This window comes from Equus quagga, chromosome 11, assembly GCF_021613505.1.
Source record: "Equus quagga isolate Etosha38 chromosome 11, UCLA_HA_Equagga_1.0, whole genome shotgun sequence".
Lineage (NCBI taxonomy): Eukaryota > Metazoa > Chordata > Mammalia > Perissodactyla > Equidae > Equus > Equus quagga.
The window spans coordinates 111,601,808-111,622,033 of NC_060277.1; the positions used below are offsets into that span (position 1 = coordinate 111,601,808).

Consider the following 20,226-nt stretch of genomic DNA (forward strand, 5'->3'; position numbering starts at 1 on the left):
GTCTGGTGGCTCCGGGCAGTCCTTGGCATCCCTTGGCTTGTAGTCGCATCCCTTCAGTGTGCATCTTCATGTGGCCTCTCCTGTGTGTCTGTCCTTCCCTCTTCTTATAAGGACATTTGTCGCTGGTGGTAGGGTCCACCCTAAATCTAAGGTGATCCCCTCTTGAGATCCTTAATTGAATTAATGTCTTTAAAAACTCTTTCCAAATAAGGTCCCGTTCGCGGGTACCGAGGGGTGGGAGCTGGATGTGGTTTTGAGGGGACACAGTTCAGCCCACTTCCGGTGGGAACACCCTCCGGGATGCACCTGGGCAATTTTCACTCTTCGTCTCTGCTCCTTCCTCCCTCTAGAGCGGAGGAGGGAAAAGGACAGTGAGATGGGCCGCTTTGTCTCTTGTTCAAGGCCCAACACAGAGAAGGAAGCAGAAGGTCACAGCAGCTGCAGCCCCCCTACCCCCCGCTCTGTGAACATGGGCAAGTCCCTTAGTCCCCAGAGCCTCAGTGTTCCCCCTCTGTAAGGTGGGTACTTCCTGCCGAGAGTGTAGTAAAATGAGAAAATGTGCTGAAGACTGCTGGAGTTTTTGGGGAGCAGTGGCTCCAAGAAATGATCGTAATGAAAACTCCCGGGCCTCGAGCCCTCCCTGGGCAGCTCGTTCTACACCGATTGTCAGTAAGTCTTCGGGGCTCCCTGCAGCTGTACTGGCACCTTCTTAAAGAAAGGAGGTGCAGAGGGCAGAGGTCCTGGCCGGGGTCCCAGAGTGGGCGGCAGCTCCAGAACCTGTGGGTCCGCCTGCACTGGCCTCCAGCTTGGGGGAGGGGTGGAGAGGACACGCCCCGAGAGGACCGGCTGGTGAACTGCTGAACGAGAAGTTCTGAGTGAGTGCTCGGCCAGGACGCTGTTCCCAGAGGCTCCTCATTTCTTGCTGGAGGGGATGGGTGGGGGGGTCTTTCTCGGGGTCCCCGCGTGGGTGTTTTTCTAAACCAGGCTCTGTCTCCAGCGTCTGCCGTGCAGGCTGCCTCTCCGCAGCTCTCCCCTCTGCCAGGAGTCTTGACCCCAGAAGTGTCTCGGGGGCCACTCACCTCCCTGTCCCCCCAAGACAGCCTCACTCAGGCTCTATCCTGGGCTCATCCTGTCTTGGCCTCTCTTCCATTTCCTCTCTTCCTGGAATCTTGCTGTTTAGGAACCTTTTCATGAAAGACGTGTTTTGGAGGGTGGAGAAGTTTGGGGTAAGAAAGGGCCAGTGGGGACCTGGGAGGGGCGGAGAGGGCGGCCTGGTGATGTTGTGCATCTGCTGCCCCCTGGTGGCCAAGTCTGGGCACTGCAGGCAGCCGGTAACAGAAATAGTTGGGAAATGAGCCAGGTGGCTTTTTTGTATCTGTTGCCCTGTGGTGGCCCTGATCCATTGAATTAAAAGACCTGTGTAATGTTGTGGCACCACCAGCTCATGCTGAGGGTCGTTACGAGAAACAGCCCTTTGGAACCTGCAAAGACGGTGGCCAGGTGGCAGTTCCCACATCCCAGCAGCCTCTCATGGGGACCCTGCAGGAGATTTCTGCCCCAGCCTAGAATAGTCGCACTCCTCAGCATGCTGTGGCTTTTTATCTCCGGGACCTTGTGAGCTGAGAACTGGCCGCTCTGTGCTCACCCTTGGCAAGCGTGGTTATTAAGAGCTTTCACCTTGTGTGCCCCACCCCCCCGCCCACCACGTGTTGTTTCTTTGTTCTTTCCTCCCACTTGGTGTATGCCACCATCCTGAGATAGCTGACTCATCCTTGGAAACCACCTGAAGTGTTTTCAAGAGGAAGGTGGGGTGTAATAAAGAGCACAACGAGCTCATTAATCGTCTCCTGTCCCTGGGACGTGGGTGGCATTATTACCCCAACTTTACAGATGAGGAAACTGAGGGCCAGAGAGGCCAGAGTAACGTGCCCAAGCCAGGAGGCAGCAGCCACACACTCACACTCCAGCTTCAGAGCTGTTCTTCCCACTGCTCTCCGTGTTGGATAAAAAGGCTGCGTGAGAGTTAGTCGGCAGAATGTTCCAGCACAGCCCTACAGGGTGGGGGATGTGGGAGGAGGGCAGAGCCCCGGCAAGAGGCAGCTGGAATAAAATCAAGAACACCCTTAGGGGTCCCTGCCTGCCAGCTCAGGGCTCAAAAACCAGCCCCTTGGACTCTGAGGACGGCCGTGTTGCTCTGGGAGGGGGAGGCCTGGGCTGTGGAGCCCGGCGTGGTGGGATCCGAGCCCTGCTCTGGCCTCGCCAGCCGTGGAGCCTGGATGGACAGTTTCTTGTGTTCTGAACCCTATTTCCCTAAGAACACAAAGGAGGTATGGTCGTCGATACCTCATGGGGTGTGTGCAGATAGGATGAAATTGTGCGGCAGGAGTGCCTGGCACAGGGTAGTGCCCGATGCCCTTTCCCCTGACTCCCCTGTGCGCCTCCCTCGGCCCAGGCGGTGGGACTTGCCGCCTGTTGAAGGTCAGCTGTTCCATGACGGTGACACTCACACATCAGTTAGGAAGCACAGCGATAAAACGGACACTGAGATGTCCACCAGCTTCAGCCCGAGCCGTTACCCGTGTGCTCGAGGGGGCCCCGGGCACTGGCGACCCCTCCTGCCCCGGCTCCTGCCGCCCCCAGAGCTAACCTCTGCCCACCGCTCCTTTGGGCTTTGTGCGTCATTGTGTAACATGCAGCTGTCCCTCGGCAGCGTGGGGCTCAGCTTTGCGAGTTCTTGAGTTTGATATAAACGATGACTTGGCGGTACGTGGTCTCTGCGTGTGCCTGTGTGCCTGTGTGCCCTGTGTGTGCCCTGAGCAGGGGCTGGTGTGTTTGGGGAGTGGGAGGACGTCGTGGGGCACAGGTTCTCTACAGTCCCAGCTCCATCCCATTCCCGCCTCATTTGTCCCAGCCCCTCCTGTCTTCAGGCCTCTCCTGGGACGTCCTGCCCTTCCCAGGAGGCCTCTGGTCCCCGCTAACCCTGGCCACTTCCTGTAGCTCTCTCCCCCTGGCCTGGCTCGGCCGGTTACTGTGCCGTCTCCCTGATAGACCGGAACCTTCCGGGGAGCAGGAGCCAAGCTGGTCCTGTCACGGTGACGTTGTAGTGCCGCGTGCTTGCGAGGGGCCCAGCGCTCACCTGTGGGGCGGTGACCCCGTGTTCCTGGGGGGCAGGGTGGCCTCGAGCGACATTACAGCCTCTGTCTCCTCTCCCCAGTCGAGAACACCGCACACTGTGAGTTTGCTTACCTGCGTGACCTCCTCATCAGGTGAGATGCTGGTGCTGGGGGCTGGCAGCCTTGGCCCGAGAGGGCCCCAAATCAGGGGTGGGCGGTGGGGAAGCTCTGGAGCAGTGGGCACGTGCCACCCCGCTCCTGGGAGAAGCTCGGCAGTCCGTTCTCTAAAACATCTTCTTGGGAATGAAGCGGGGAGTGAAATTCTTTTCACCTCCACGTGGGACGGGCCGAGTTCTGACCCCTGCGGCCTGAGTGTGTTAGATTCAGGGCCCCAGGAGGTCTGGTGTGCCGAGCACAGGGCGTCCCCACTCCCATCTCAGCGTCCTCTGACCTCACCCCTTTGACCTGGCTGAGGCTCCTCCTCGGTTTCCTTGAGCTCAGGCAAGGAGTAGCCCATCCTTGATCTATGAGAGAGGGGGCTGGGGCAGGGAGGGCTGGGCAGGTGACGGGGGTAGGGTACCAGGGCCTCCCAGCTTCTCAGCCAGCAGGGAGATGGGGTCCAGGGATGAAGTCAAGAGGAGGGACGGGGCCATCTCTTGGGACCTCCAGGTTGGGGGGGTGCAGCTTCTAGGAGCCAGCCCAACCTGTTGGGGAGCCTGGCTGAGGAAGGACACCCCACCAAGGCCTTTCAGACCCACCCCGAAACCTGTCCTATTGAGCTGCAGAAGAGGGGAGCTTGAGCACAGGACCAGCAGGGTCGACTGGCCCTCCACCCCAGGCTGCCTGCCCGCTGCAGTGACCACTGTGGTCACTCACTGCCCCTTACCTGCCAGCACCCTTGGATGCCGGCCTGGTGCTTTGGGACTGGAGCAAAGACCCCCTGGCACTGGCCACTGCCAGGGGCCTCTGGCTCTACCCACTCTGAGCCTGCACCCAGCCCCCATCCTTGGATTGGCCATAGGTTGACACAGAGGTGGGGCTGTGTTAGGACACTGTGTCCTGAGAGGGTCTGGGGTTGCCGTGGAGACGGCCCCCCACCTCGTGCCCAGGCCTGGTCCACTTGGTGGGCCTACAGCATCCCGCTGGGGGACCCCACGGGGAGCCATGCAGAGGGGTTGGGGGTGGGGAAGGCAGGCGGCGGGATCCCCGGCCAGGCCGAGCGCAGCTCTGCTGACCTCCCTGTGCCCCTCCCAGGACACACATGCAGAACATTAAGGACATCACCAGCAGCATCCACTTCGAAGCCTACCGCGTGAAGCGCCTGCATGAGAGCAGCAGCGCCATGTCCAACGGCGTCGAGGAGAAGGAGCCTGAAGCCGAGGAGATGTAGGCCCCGCCCTGCCCCAGGACCCTGCCCCGTCTTTTCCGCCCCCCCGACCCGCCCACAGCCCCCTTTTATTTTATATAATTTTCTCCATGTGTCGTGGTTCTCCGCCCCTTTCCACGCTGCCGAGTAACAAGATAACGAGTTCCCTCTTGACTATGTCCGTCATTAGCCGCTGACTGTGGGGCCCCGGGCGGGGTGGGGCCTCGGAGTGGAGGCCGGCTCTCTGGCTGTCCTGAGGTCTGCGGGAGCTGGACCGTGGCCAGGAGGGTGGGAGAGCACCCACTGAATCAGCACCAACCCCGGACCCCAGGCCCAGAGGAGCCGCCCCTCCTCTTGGTCCCCCTCGGCCACAGCCCCTAGAGCGTGGCGGGGTTGTGCCCACGGGAGGATGGAGCCATCCTGGTGGACCTGGAGCCCCTTCCTGCCCGCCGCCTCCCCACATGGCGTGGGCGGTCACTCAGACCACGTAACTCAGAGAGCCCCCTGCCCTTACCCCGCTCCCAAGGGAGAATAGTTAATTCCACGAGATGCAAGTTGCCAATTGCTTAGACGCGGCGAGCCTGTCCCGGAGCAGAAAGTGCCTTTATCTCTGCCGTCCATGGGAGCCAGCAGACTCCCCAGCTGTCCCCTCAGAAGGGAAATCGGGACAGTTTGCAGTGAGGGAGGTGTCTCTTCATCTCCCCATTGCCCCCTCCCCCCTCGCTGGGGTTTGATTGAGAATTCAAAGGAAGGAACAAGGTGCACCCCACCCACCTCTCTTTGGGGAAGATCCAAGCAAGTGAATCCGGTGGAGGAGCTGAGGGAGGAAGCGATGGCGGGTGCAGAAGGAACAGGGGGCCGTGTGGACCATGGCTGGGGAAGTTCAGTGGCCCGAGAGGCCTTGGTGCCTGCCCAGTGTGACTGGCAAGTGTGTGTGTGTGTGTGTGTGCGTGTGTGTCTGTTCAAACATCTGTTTTAGACATCTGTTTGGCCCAAGATGCTCTGGTTAAATTAAGGCCCAGTCGGTCATCCCAGACACACGCTCGGCCCTCTCGTCCAGGCCTTCCTGACGCCTGGGAGGTGGGAGGCCAGGCGAGCCTGACTGTTACCCTGTGTATGCCTGGGCCCCTGCACCCCAGAGCCCATTGAAAAGACCCCCAAAGAGGGAGAGGCTGGGAGCCAAGTGTTCACAGCCCACAGCCGGCCGCAGACAGGGTTCACGTCAGCACGGCCCGGCCGGTCTCTCCTGCTCCCTCACCCTCGCTCCACCGGGGGACCAGCTGGGACCGTCCGTGCTGTGCACAGCAGAACTTGTGCTGCTTCCTGCCTCCTGGAGAGAGGACCCGGCTCAGGCTGACGAGATTAGACATGGGTGAGGTGCACGTCCATCTGCGGACACCAGGCTTGCTGCCTGCAGCCGAGGAGAAGAACCGCGGGAGGAGGGGACGCAGACAGACCTGGGGTGCGCGGGTGTGTGCTGGCATGTGTGTGTGCACGGATGTCCCTGCCTTGCGTCTCCTCCCTCCCCACCTAGGAGAGGCAGGACCCCTTAGCGAAACACTTTTCTTGCCGACTTGCCATGTTTTTGCCAAAACCAGGAATTTGAAGGACTTGCCCATCTCCAGAGGGGGGGTTCCGGGACGTGGGGCGGCCTTCTCGGGGGGCGCGCTCCGCCAGCCTCGTGCTGCGGGGGCTCTGCAGCAGCCCACCCGGGATGGCTTTGCTTTCCTTCCCTGTAGCCGGATTTTGAAAAATTGTTAGTCTCGCCGGAATCTGTTCCACAGTGGCCTTTCGCTCTGTGCCTCCTGAGAAATTCGTCTCTTTTTGTATAAATAACTAAGTGTTGACAATGTATTTCCTGAAATAAATGTTGCAAATGCAAACCTGGAAGGCTCCGTCCAGAGCCGGGCTTTTTCTCTTTTCTGACCCTGGAAGCAACAGTTTTGCTTGGACGAGAGTGAAGATGGTGGCAGGGTGCTTGCTGGGGAATTGTCTGATCCCTTTGAGGGGATAAAAGGGTTCTGAAACCTAGAAACACTCGTGTGTGGGGGCTCTTGAAAAGTGAGTGCAGGGGCCGGCCCCGTGGCCCAGTGGTTAAGTTTGCGCGCTCCAATTCAGCGGCTCAGGGTTTCACCCGTTCTGATCCTGGGCGCGGACATGGCGCCGCTTGTCAGGCCATGCTGAGGCGGCGCCCCACATAGCACAACTAGAAGGACCCACAACTAGAATATACAACTATGTACTAGGGGGCTTTGGTGAGAAGAAGAAGAAGAAAAAAGAAGATTGGCAACGGATGTTAGCTCAGATCTTTAACATAAAGTGCGAACGCGTGTCTTCCTGTGCTCAGTGAAGGTGGCTTTGAAGGGTTTCCACAGGGAGGCGCTGTGAGCTGCTTCGGTGAGTGTATTCTTGGAAATAAGTTTTTCTTAAAATTTAAATCTGTTGTATTGAACCCTAAGAACTTGTTAGTATTTGATAGTTTCATGCCAACTTCACATATTCCAAGAGAACGTGGCCCCAAGGAGACTGGAATTCAAGAGACCGCCGTCCGAGCTTTTCTCTGCCCACCACCAAGAGCTTGGGGAGCGGGGCTGAGCGGGTCTGGTCCCGGGTCCTTTGCTGTGCACGCGTCTCACCAGTTCCTTTCCCGCGTGCAGGGGTGTCCTGGGGCCATTGCAACAAAGTACCGCAAGCTGGGCGGCATCATACAATAGCAACTGAACCTCACAGTTCTGGAGGTCAGAAACCGAAGAGCAAGGTGTGGCCAGGGCCACGCTCCCCCTGGCGGCCTCTGGGGAGAGTCCTTGGCCTCTTCCAGCTTCAGTGGCCGCATCACTCCAATCTCTGCCTTAAGTGGCCTTCTCTGTGTCTCCTTTCCTGTCTGTAAGGCACTCTCCTTGGGTTTCGGGCCCACCCTCATCCGGGATGGCCTCATCTGGATTACCCTAATACATCTGCCAAGACCCTATTTTCAAATAAGGCTACATTCTGAGAATCTGAGGGGGCATGAATTCTGTGGGGGAGGGGCAGTGGTCTCCCCATGACCCCCGGCTTCCCTTCATCTCAGGGCCATGGGGACAACACGGGCAGCAGAGTGGTAAGTGGAAAAGCTCTGAGTTGGGACTCAAAAGATTTGGGTTCAAGGTTTGCTCTGCCACCAACAGGCAGGGTGGCCTCAGGACTGTCTCAGTGCCCTGGGCCTCCCCTGGCTCTTCTGGCTCATCTTGGAGAAGGCAAATGGATTTCGTCTCCTAGTGAGTCAGTGGGCACTGGCCACCTGGAGCCTCTACTTTGAGATTCTGAGGTGTGTCGTCAACTGCCGATGTCTGCCATGGGCATGGGAGGAGGGGAGGGTCAGCCCTGCCGACTCGAGGCCGCGCAGCCGCTGACGGCTTTGCCAGGTCCCTCGTCTACACCTCTTGACAGATCCTCCACCTTGGAGCCCTCCTCTTCCTGCAGACTGAAGCTGTCCCGTTGTCCCCCTGCCGCCCATCCTTGTCCATTGGCTACTCCCCGGCCCAAGGGGCTCCGAAAGGAGCTGCGTGGTCCAGGCCGGACTGTCGCCAAGACATCCTGGGGATGAACAGGAAGCCCCAAGGATGGGCCCCAGCCTCGTGCAGGCTCTGAGCACCTGCCGGGGGTGGGGAGTCCCGAGGGGGCTGTGGAGACCAGGTGCCCTGTGCCCGCGCCTTCCCTGCTCTGGGCCGGAGGGTCTGAACAAGTCAGAAAAATCTGATCAAGGCAACAAGGAGCCTTCCTTTCCCAGATGCTGCCTGTGTGTGTCTTTGCATCTGGTGAGGACCCACGGCATGCAGGTTCCACGCCGGGGCGGGGGGAGCCAGGTGGAAATCAGCTGACTCAGGAGGGGTCTCCGTTTGGATCTGTATTTATGGATGTGCCCCCTCCCATTTTTAAACACTACTTTTTGACTATAAAAGTAGCACGTACAATATAGACAATGTGGAAAGTGCCAGAAAAAAAAATACACCACAAACAAATGAAAAACCGATGCCATCCTCCCCACCAGCACCAACCCTGGGTGGGGGGGTGTGTCTGTAGCCTAATTGTCATTCTCTTGATGATCCCTCTGGGTTGCTTTGTATCTAGCTTGATTTGGTTTTGGGGAGCACTTGGGGTTGGGAGGGGCTGGTGGGCGGAAGATGGGGGGCATGCAGGAAGGCAGGGCGGAAGCTGAGCAGAATTCTGGGCCGGACCCCAGTGTGCACAGCTGAGGGATCTGGAAGCATCCTGTGTCTCAGGTACCACCCCGAAGGGTCCCCAGCCTCCACCCCCAGAAGGTGGCCGCCCCCTTTCTGCCCCAGCGGGGAGCCCAGGTGAGGCTGCCTGGTGCGGGCAGGAGTCCGGGTGCAGGCTGCAGAGGAGAGCCCAGCAGAGCCCTCTCTCCCCCTCCCCTCCGATTTCTGCCTCCCCCAATCCCGAGGAAGGAGAGTGGGAGGCTTCCCGGCTCAGACTCCCGCGGTGCAGGCCAGATGCATTTCCTGCGTTTGGTGCTAGAATGCTTTCCAGATGTGGCGCTGCCCCAGGGCGGGTCCAGGAGGCCCAGGGAACCAGAACCAGCTGTGTGGGGGACGCTGGCCCCACGCCAGCACACGGGTCAGTCATTGATGAAAGCGTCACGGTGAGGAGCCCAAACCTGCCGGTCTCCCCTTGGAGAGTCCCAGGAAGGCTGCCATCCCCCGGCTGCAGATCCCGCCCTGCTCCCAGGGCCCTGGCCTTTTCCAGGAAGTAAAATTTGTTCTGGCTTTTCTTTGATAATATTAGCAATACCTGCTCATTGTAGAAAGTTTGAAAAATAAAGAAAAGCAAAAACAACGACCCTAACGACACCCATTCTGGAGTCCACCGCTGCCGGTCAACCTGCTAACGTGAAGAAATTAGAGATGTTATTAAAAGCATATGCAAACTTTCATTGTTCCTGTTTTTCCAAAATTAATCTCAGGTGGTGATATCATTTTGTACCCTGAATTTTTACTCTCTATCAATGAGAATTTACCCATGTTGTTATGTGTTTTTGGGAAAGAGGGTTTTAATAGCTGTACAATACTCCGTCATATACCCGCATCTCATTTCCTTAAATGATGATTTCCAAGCTTTTGCCCTTGTCAATGGGCTGCACCTGGAGACCTGGTGGGGGTGCCAGCCATCCCTGCCCCCTTGCAGGTGAGAGAGAGGTGTCTGTTGCAAGAAGCGACTGGAAATTGCTCAGAAACGCAGCTGGAAGGGTCTGTGTAGACCCAGAGGAAGGAGGGGCCTCCAGGACGGTGTCCGCCCCTCCTTCCCTCGCCTCACTTTTCCATCGAGGCTCTAGTGTCTGCGTTTGCATTTTGGCTTGTGGATGGGCAAAGCATCCTTGTGAGGGCTTGCACGTGGACCCTCCCATGCGGTCTCGCAGAGCTTGGGGGTCAAGGCACAAGGCCATTGCTTGACTCTATTATGTTCATTTCTGAGCTTCTTCCTCACGTAGATTCAAATAGGCAGCTGGGCACCTCTGGAATTTGGGCCCGTGTGAAAGACCCCAGGAGGTCACCCCCTAAAGATCACATATTGAGGACCCCAGTAGAGGCCAGAGAGATGAAAGTGGATGCGATGGCCCCTGCACACTGCACTGCGTCACTCATGGGCCTGCTGTCCGCGGGGTGTCCCTGGGCCTGGAGTTAACTGTCTGAGCCTCGCTCAGGGAGCTCCTCTCACCCATGGGGACGAGGGCCACAATTTATCCTTCACTCGGCACTGGGAGAGAGACCAGCAGGCACAAACAGCCCCATGGTTGTGTGTTGTCCATCATGGTAAGTGGTGGATCGAGATGTTTGGGGGCTGCAGGGTCATATAATGGGGGCATCCGGCCCGTCTGGGGGTGGGCAGCAGGAAGGCCTTCCTTTGTGTGAAGGCCCGAGCCAGGAGAGAGCATGGAGAGAGGCTGGGAGGCAGGGAGAGGGTGCAGGAGAGGCTGGCAAGGGCCGTGCAGGGGCTGGTTCCAGCCTGAGCCGAGCCCCTACCTGCACAGGCGCTGCATGCGCCCCACAGGGGCCTGCCATACCCCGTTCACAGGCTCCTGCATCCAGCGCCAGGCCCCACGGCTCTGCCCCGTGCCCTCTGCCTGTGCTCCCAGCTGGGCCACAGGCAACGCAGGGCTTGTCTGGGGACATCTGATGGCAAAAGTCCTCCAGGCCAGCCCTCTGTGGCTCTCAGAGACAGCCCTGGCCAGCTGTCCCAGCCGCCGTTTCCCGGGGAAGCAGCAGATTCCACCGGGCCTTAGAGAGTTTGCAGCTGAATGAATGCCGGGAGCCCAGTGGAGGAAACATCCTCCTTCCTGTTCAGAGAGGAGGACGGCTATAAACAATGAGAATAGAAAGAGTCTAAATAATTAAAGCTGCCGAGAGTGAGTCTTGAACCGTCTGCCTGATTTAAAAACTAATTACTTGGAGAGTTGTCATGCCAGGGAGCTGCTGCCTGTTACCCACAATGCCCTCCTCTCCCTCCTGCCCCTGCCCCTCCCCCACCTCCTCCCACCTCCTCCTCGGGTTCCAGGAGCACCAGCATCCTGCTGATGAGCCAGTCCTGGCATGTAGAGAACTGCCACGGCCTCTCCATTGCCCGATCAGAACTTCATCAGAGCCCAACTCAGGAACAAATAGGATTCCCCTGCGGGAAACGGCCACGTGGAGGGAGCGTGTGGGAGAGGCGCCAAGGACACGGCCCAGGTGGAGCTGAGTCTGGGGCCGGGGCACTCAGGAAGCCCCAGGGGCAGCTTCGCCAGCCTGGCCAGGGGGGCACTGCTCAGAAGCAGGACTCTGCCCAGCCTCTGCATCCCATCAGGGACCCCACGAGGGGGCTTGGGGATGTACCCAACAAGTGGCTTCTGTCCCAGCCTCTTCCTGGCTGCCCTCCTGGCTGGGCGTGCCCAGGACTTCTTGCCATCCTCAGAATGTCCTTGGCTGGAATGGTGGTCGCCAGGGCCTGGGGGAGGGGGACAAGAGGAGTTAGTGCTTGATGGGGACAGAGCTGCAGTCTGGGAAGAGGAAAAGTTCTGGAGATGGATGGTGGTGATGGCTGCACAACAACTTGAGTGTACTTAATGCCACTGAACTGGACGTTTTAAAATGGCTAAAATGATCAATTTTATATACATTTTACCGCAATTAAAATATATATGTTAGAAAAAAAAAGAACGTCCATGTCTCAGCCCCACTGGGCCAGGAACAGGCCTGTCTCACGGCAGAGGATGTGGCTCCAGGTGTGTGCTGGAGTGGGGGGTGGGGAGTTGGCGTCTGTGCTTGGGGGCTGTGGTGTGGGAGCGGGAGGGGGCCTGGCCCCAGCGTCAGAAGAAGCCCAAAGCCTTGAGGGGTGGCGGAGAGGCTGCTGAGAGCAGGGCTGGCAAAGCCACCGGGCCTGGAAAGCCGGAGAGCGTGGGAGCAGGAGAGGTGACATGGGGGCATTAGGCGTGAATCAGTGCTTCCTGGCCGGGCTCGCAGGACGCCCAGCTAAATGTGCATCTCAGGTAGGTCCCCAGGGGTTTCTTTAGTGTAAGGAGGTCTCAAATGTTGCATGGGGCTTATTTCTACTAAAAAGTTATTCATTGTGTATCTGAAGTCCAACTCTAACTGGATATCCTATATTTTATCTGGCGACCCTATGCTGGGGCATTCATTCTGGGGAAGCAGAGAGTTCTGGTAAGAGGCATGAGGAGGTCTGGGATGCGGCGTGGCTGGTTCCTTCTGGCGGGGGGCTGGCTGGTTGTGCCTTGTGCGACTGTAAAGTCCCCATGTCCAGGAAAGTGGGGGGTCAGTCTTGCCCTGAGCTGTATCTAATGTTGAGTTTTAAAATGTAGTGTATCCCAAACCTGCTTATAAAAGCACAATGGAGGTGAGCTGCCTGGCGGAGGAGGGGACGAGGGCCCAGCACCCCGCCTGCCTGGCCCTCTCCCAGACCCCCACCCCCACCCCTTGAAGGCTCCAGGGCAGGCTCCTTCCTCACCTCTTCCAGCTTCTGGTGGCATTCCTTGGCTTGTGGCCGTGTGTCTCCAATCTCTGCCTCTGTGGTCACGCAACCGTCTTCCCTGTATGTGTCCTCTCCTCTTCTTATGAGGACACCTGTCATTGATTTAGGGCCCAGCCTAATCCAAGATGACCTCATCTTAACTAATTACACCTGCAACGACTGTATTTCCAAATAAGGTAGCATTCTGAGGTTCTGATGCACATGAATTTTAAGGGACACTGGGCTGACTGCGCTCACCACGGGCCCAGGATTCCTGCATTAGCGTGGAAGCCCCAGGAGGTCACAAACCTGTCAGACCCGTGGAAACATCGTAGGATGTACTTCAGGGTGTTGAGGAGAAGGCCACTTCCTTAGGGGCTGGGATGGCTTGGACAAGGTTCACCTCCAGGTGCTGGTCACGACAAGTGGACCCTGGACCCGTGAGCAGGTCTGGGCTCCTGTGTTGGGGACCCTTTGTCCCAGCAGTCTCCTCAGTGGAAGCTGTGATCCCAGCCTCCTCCCGCGGGGCCTCCATCTCCAGCCTGAAAACCCAGGATGTCAAAGGGGAAATGGCGCGTACCAGGGTGTCCTGCTGGAGAAGGGGCCATGGGGATCTCAGGGGCCTCTGCTGAGGGGAAGGGAAACTGGGCCCTCAAGACTACTGCTCTGGAGAAGCATCAAGGGGCCCCAACTGTGGGGGACTGGGATGCTGGGACCAGGAGTGTCTCCCGGTTGGCAGCTGGGGGTGCCGACACGGCTGCGGGCAGGTTGTGGAACCCCAGGATTGGCAACAAGATGAGCCCCCAGGGGCAGCTCGTTACAGGGGCTCGGCGGTGCCTCTGGCTCTTCACATGCCCCCACCACCTCCCCCCGCTGGAGGGAAGGAATCAGTCCCTGCCCCTGTGAGTGGAAGAAACTGGGGGGGTCTCTCTCCACCAGGCCCCCTTCCAGCCCCCCATGCTTTGCTCTTCTCCACTCTTCCTTCTCGGGGCCTGTCTGGACCTCCAGTCCCTTCCCCACGGCAGCCCAGCGGGGAGGGGAAGGTCCTGACTTCTGTCCCGCACTTTAAGGTTTACAAACTTCTCACCCATGTGGTCCCTCTGAAGACGGCCCATCAGGGGCTGCTGGCTCCACTTCACAGATGAGGAAACTGAGGCTCCAGGTCACACGGTGGTGGGTGAGGAGGCCTGGTGCCTGGCGCTCTGGGCGCTGCTCTGGGGCAGCTCTTCCTGTGTCACCCCCCGCCCCCCCCCCCCCCCCCCCGCTTCTGGGAGGAGCCAGGCTACAGCACTGCCATATAAAATCGCCCCGTGCTGGGCATCGTGTGGTCTCATTGTGGAGAGTGTGTGTTTGTGTGCACATATGTGAGAACTCCAGTGGACACGCACGCCCCTGCAGCACGCAACGTGGGGAAATGCACAGGGTCCCAATGTCCAGGGGCTGGGCCTTCTATTTGGGGTTTGTGCCTGGATGGCACGTGCTGCGATTATCTGCACCTTTGGGGTAGGGTGGAGAGAGGCTGCTGTTGCAACTGCATGGGGATTGGTCATGAGATGACCCTCTGTTGACACGCCAGCCGTAATTAGAAAACCCAGCATTGCAAAACCCGATAATGAAAACCAGGGACATCCAGGGATACACAGCAAGACGGTTAAAGAGGAAGGAACCCTGAGCATCTGCAGAGTTCCTGCAGTTATGGCCTCTGTGAGCCAACCTCTCAAGTAGGCAGGAGGAGGACAGCGAATTTCAGCTCGGGCACCCTGAGTTTTTTTACGTCTTATTTTCTTAAAAGCTGATTTCCTTAGGTAATGCATACCCTCCCCTCCCCCTTAATGTTTGGCAGGTTCTTGGACTGTGTTCATTTGCGAAGCTCATCAAAGGGCAGTGTTCTCGGGAGCTGGTTCTTCCACTTACCAGCTGGGTGAATTAACCCAGGTCCATGCCTCAGTTTCCCCAAATGTAAAATGATAGCAAAACAGAACCTAACCCATAGGACTGTTGTGATTAAATGAGTTGGTTCATGTGAAGCACCTAGAATGGTGTCTGGTCAATAATAACAACTCCAGAGATGTTAGCCGTCATCACCCAGCACCGTCAACATCATCACTGTAATGGCCGGCATGTTTGCGTGCTGCCCTCAAGTTCATATGTTGAAGGCTGACCTCTAGTGTGATGGTATTTGGAGCTGGGACCTTTGGGAGGTGATTAGGTTAGCTGAAGTTCTGAGGATGGGGCCCTCAGGATGGGAGTAGGGCCCTTACAAGAAGAGGAAGAGATAAGAGAGCTCTCCCTCCCTCTCCATGCCTGTGCACTGAGGAAAGACCATGTGCACACAGGGGGAGCAGCCAAGAAGGCAGCTGTTACCAGGAAACAAACCTCCAGCACTTCGACCTTGGACTCCTCAGCCTCCAGGACTATAAGAAATAAATTTCTGTTGTTTAAGCCACACAATCTATGGTATTTTGTTATATCCACCCAAGAAGACTAAGACATCATCATCATCATCATCATCACTATCAACACTGTCATTACCATGATTATCGCCACCATCACCACCACTATCAGCACCATCATCATCACCATCATCACCCCCATCATCACCACCATCATCATCACCATCATCATCACCATCATCATCAACATCCTGAAATGAAATAAAGAAAATGGCCCTGCTTTGGCTACATATTGTGCCTCTGGCCTAGAGTCAAAAGGATTGAAGCCAGCCAGAAGACTGAGGGCAGAGCTGAGAGCAGAGGAGAAGCTGAGCTGTCTGCAGCCCCTTCTGCTGCCCTTTCTGTTGCCCAGCCTGGTTCACACACGCTGTCTACCTTTCCAGCTGGATCTTTTAACGTCCTGATCGTGGTTAATGTAAAGTCCTTGTCTAATAATTCTGACATCTCAGCCATCTGTGGGTCTATTTCTACTGACAATTTTTCTCCTGATAATGGGTCACATTTTCCTGCTTCTTTGCACACCTTATAATTTTTCATTTACCCCAAATGTCGTGTGTAAAAAAAAGTAGTGCTTAAAAACCCCAGTAATGTGTAAAGTAAATGTATTTCCTCCAGAAAAAGGGCATGCCCCTTCCCCCATCAGGCCATTCATGTGAGGGGCTGAGTAGATCTAACACGCAGTTGACTTGGGTCTCAGCTTTGAAGAAGCTTTAGCTAGATTCACTTTGCCAGTCACTTCAAATCTTTTGAAAGTAGGATCAAGTCTTTTCCTTAAGTGGTTGGGAGAGAGGGGGACAGCATGAAAAACTTCATGTGTGTCCATGTGAACAAGGTGGGCGGCCCCTGCCTGTGTGTAGCTGGTGTGGTCGAGAGGCAGTGAGGATGTGAACGTGGGGTATGGAGAATGAGTGCTATTAGACAGGAGACCATCAGGGTGCAGAGATGGGTGGGAATTCTCAGAGGATGAGGGAACCTATGCGTGAAGCTTCAGATGTCACAGCCGGGAATGGTGAAAATAATGATGGGTATTAGCCTGATGAAGGGCACTGTCTGCCTGAATCTAATGCCTCCAAAGATCCTGGAAAAATTCTCAGGACTCCAGATCAATTGGCACAAACCACTGCTGCTTCCCTCTATTTGAGACATGCTGCCATCCCAGTTCTACCTCCAAACCCAGCCATGCTGCATTATTCCCCGGGGAGTCTGCCGTTAGAAAACAGAACCTCGTTTGGTCCTGGCCCAGATCTCTGCGTCCCAGCCTCACCCATAAGTGGGGCTCCCACTAGCCCTATTCAACTCCCCGCCAGACTTCCCCCAGAGCTTTTTAGCTTTTGTCAGCTCAAGACAGCCCTGGAAAACGATGGAAGCCGAGCGAGGGTGTGTCTAATAAAGTTGGAGCTCTGTAATTTAGCAATTACTGTAACCCACACTTGTAATTTAGAGAGTTTCTCGTAATTCTTCTTTGTACTCTCTCTCTTTTAAAAATATGCAGCTTTAATAGCTTTCTCTCTGATGCTCCAAAGGTGGGTATTTGCCGTCCCCCACCCGCCGTCAGCTGCAGAGCACACAAAAGTGTGCGGATTGTGTTTGTCCTGCTTCTCAGGGATTGCAAAGGCTAATTTAATGTTTGGCAGCTCCTGAAGGAAATGGAACTCACTCTTTGCAATTGTGCGTGCCTTCAAAGCTCTGAGTCCACCTAGTTTGATCATCGGTGTGAACTGAAGCCCATTGAAATGTATAGTCTCCCCACCTCCCAGGTTCTGCAATGAAGCCAGTCTCTTAACTGCCCCCTGAACATGCCAGGGCCACTTTTGCTCCCCTGTCTTCATTCATATGATCACCTGCTTGTTTCTTTAAGAAATGCTTTCATTGAGAACCTCTGTGTGCCAAGCACTAACCTCCCTACGGGTCCCTAAGTCATGAAAGACAGGACATCCTCTCTCAGCAGCTCGTGATCTGGCGGGGAAGGCAGACGACCATCATAACTGCAGCAGAGTTGGCATAGAGGCCGTGGGAACCGAGGGCGGCGCGGAAATCAGACAGGGCTGTGCGAGAAGCAGTGATGTGCCAGCAGGTTGTGAAGGAGGGAAAGATGTCAGAGGGACAAAGCACAGGAATGGGCTGCATTCAGTCGAGGGAGTGGCAAGTGTCAGGGCTGGGAGGCAGGAGCAGCACAGGTTGGTCAAAGGAGAGTAAGGAACTGCATGGAAATGGAGAGAAGATCTGGAAACTGGCAGGAGACGGGGTTGGACTATAGCCAGGGACCACACTGTGACAAGCTTTGAGGGCTACGATGAGGAATTTGGCTGTTTTGCCATGGGGAGCTCCTAAAGCCTTTTCTGAAGGGAAGTGACATGGTTAGATTTGCATTTAGAACAGTGCTGTCCAGAGGAACTTTGTGCAGTGGGGTGAATGTTCTGTAGCTGAGCCGTCTGGGACAGTAGCCGTGGGTCGAATGTGGCTGTTAAGAACTCGAAACATGTTTGTGCATCTGGAGAACTGAATTTTTAATTTGATTTAACGTTTATTTAAAATTTAATTTTATTTCAGATAAGATTGTGTAGCATACTGGACAGTGCAGTTGTAGGAAGTGTACTCTGTCAGCTGCACGAAGACTGCAACGATGGGGGTGAGGGCAGGCAAGGAGCCAGCTGGGAGGATATGCCACGATCCAGGTGAGAAGCATCAAGAATCTGGCACAAGGCAGAGACTGAAGAGGAGAGGAGAGATTTGAGAGAGATGTAGGGAGGAGAAGAGTCACAAATCAGCCATTGATCGGACGGATGAGGAACAAGGGATGACTTAGGAATTTTTCATTTGTGTGCCTGGGTGGATGGTGATGCTGTCATCAGAAAGAAAAATGTATATATATACACACAAATATATTTTATATATTAATAATAATATATTAGAAAATGTAGAAAATAATATATTATACATTAAAATTATATGTTAATCGATTTAAAATATGTGTGGATATATTATACATATATTTATTATATACATATATAATATATTTACACATACACATAAAATTATAGATAATACAGTAAGAGATAGAAAACAAAGGAAACATTAAAAATAGTAAGCTAATGATTAATAATATAGTTAGGACTGCACATTTGAGTTACATCAATAAATGTAAATGGAAATAAACTCCCTGTTAAAAGAAAAAGACTCTAAAATTGGATCAGAAAACAAACTCGATTATATGATATTTATAAGGAACAGATAAGAAAGCAATTCAACAAACATAGAAGAAGGAACAAAACATGCTAGATAAACAAACAAAACCAAAAAATCAGGTCATAATACTAATATCAGAAAAAGTTCAATCAAGGGCTGAAGTACTAAGTGAAACAAAGGGGGCAGCTTATGATGATAGATACCACACCCCGACAATGCAGCATGAGACAGGCAAAGCAAAACCAGAAGGAGACAGAAGGGCAAATACAGGAGAGTGAACCATGACTCTCCCCTCTCAGACTGAAAATGAGTAAGGATGCAGAGATGCTAAATATCATAATTAACAGGAGAGAGCTGACAGGTACATGTCAAACTCTGCTCTGGGAATAGTGGGTGTGTTTTCTTTTCCAGTGACTGTGGACAGTTACAAAAGCTGATCATATATCATGCCACAGAGAAAACCTCCATAAAATCCCCAAAGAAGAAACACTACTGACCCCACCTGACTACAGTGTAATAAAACTAAACATTAACGACAAAAATAGACATTAAAAAATTTAACCAATTGGTTAAACATGGCAAGTTCACCTCCCCTTGTTCCCAAACGCCTCTATGTGACAGTAAGCAAATGAAAAGGTAAAAATTCAAAAGAACAAAGATAATGAAAGAGAAGACAGCAGACGAGAGAGGTCAACAAAAGTTTGGAAGCTGAAAAGCAAATGAATGAGTAGTAACTGACACAGCACAGATCAGAGATCAGAGAAGCTTAGAAGCTAAATGTCTGTGAGGGGTGGGGATGGGGAGAGCCAGCAAGAAGCAGCTGGAACCCTTCCCCAGACTCTGGAAAGGCAGGAGTCAGAGGCATCAGACACTTGTGAAGTCCAGGGTATGAGGTGCAGCTAAAAACCAGAGGATTAGTTGACAGTGTGCATGAGAAGCAGAGTCCAAGCAAGAGATGGGAGGTTTGCCCCCTAGGGAGGACGGACCAGGGAGCTCAAGCCTCGAGGCCATCAGCTGGAGAGAGTAAGGCGCCGATCTGAAAACAGAGGACTGAGCGAAAACACCTGTCCTGACGGATGTGGAAAGCACTGGGGGGTGTTGTGTGCTTTTTGTGGTTCTGATGGGATCAACTTGGAAAACATTTTAAAAGATAGTAAATCCAGTCTCGCTGCGCAGGCTGCCTTTTCCCTGGAAGCTGGTGTGAGGGAAGTGTCGATGAGCTCTCCAGGGGAGCTCCACAGACGGTGAGAGACTTGCTTGGAACCAGACTGCAAAAACGGCCACTTGCGTTGCTACCAGCAATGTTACCTTCAAAAGCATCCTTGACTACATGTATTTGCACACACGTGCAAATGTTTCAGGGACATAGGTGCTGGACAGTGGAATAACCGTGTCACAGGGCATGCATTTATAATTTTGATATAGACTGCCAAGTAATCCTCCAAAAGCTTGTACCAATTTACATTCCTAGGCGAGCTCATTTTCCTGCATTCTTACTGCTCTTGCTGGTCTCACTTAAAGAATAATTTCCCAAACTGAAGGGCAAGAAAATAATTGTATTTTGACATTGAGATCGACTATGTAGCCCATACTTGGATGGCTGGGCAGCCTCTGCATAGAATGAGAATTTACAAAGCCTAACAGAGGGGCTGCTGTGGGACATTCCTGTTGGTTAAAGTCGCTATTGAAACTCTCTATGTATTTACTTATTTTTGGTATGCTCCATCTGTCCATTCCTGAGATGTATGTTGAAGTCTCCCACTGTGATTATGATTTTGTCAATTTTTAAAATTTCTAATTATATCTGCTTTGCATAGTCTAATGCTATGTCATGCAGAAAATGAAAAGGCAAGTCACCAACTGGGAGAAAAAATCTGCAAAACATATATCTGACAAAGGGCTTGAACCCACAATATAGAAAGAATTATTAAAATCCCATCAAAAAACAGCCCATTAAAAATGGGCAAAAGAACTGAATAAATATTACAAAAAAGACGATAGAGGGATGGGCCACAATCACATGAGAACCTGCTCAACATCATTAGTCATCAGCAAAATGTAAGTTAAAACCACAATGAGGTACCATTTCTCATCCAATAAGATCAAAGCT

The 20,226-nt window shown here is 54.2% G+C and overlaps 1 protein-coding gene across 3 annotated transcripts in view; it reads left to right on the top strand.

Annotated features, from left to right (window-relative positions):
* The window catches only part of SEPTIN9 (septin 9), a 160,741-nt gene extending 154,379 nt beyond the window's left edge, over nt 1-6,362 (top strand). For all 3 annotated transcript variants that reach the window (XM_046674609.1, XM_046674611.1, XM_046674610.1), the window contains 2 exons: nt 3,215-3,266; nt 4,368-6,362. In XM_046674609.1, the coding sequence (XP_046530565.1) occupies nt 3,215-3,266; nt 4,368-4,503 (188 nt within the window). In that variant the 3' untranslated portion in view covers nt 4,504-6,362. The remainder of the gene's footprint in view (nt 1-3,214; nt 3,267-4,367) is intronic.
* The last annotated feature ends 13,864 nt before the right edge of the window (nt 6,363-20,226 follow it).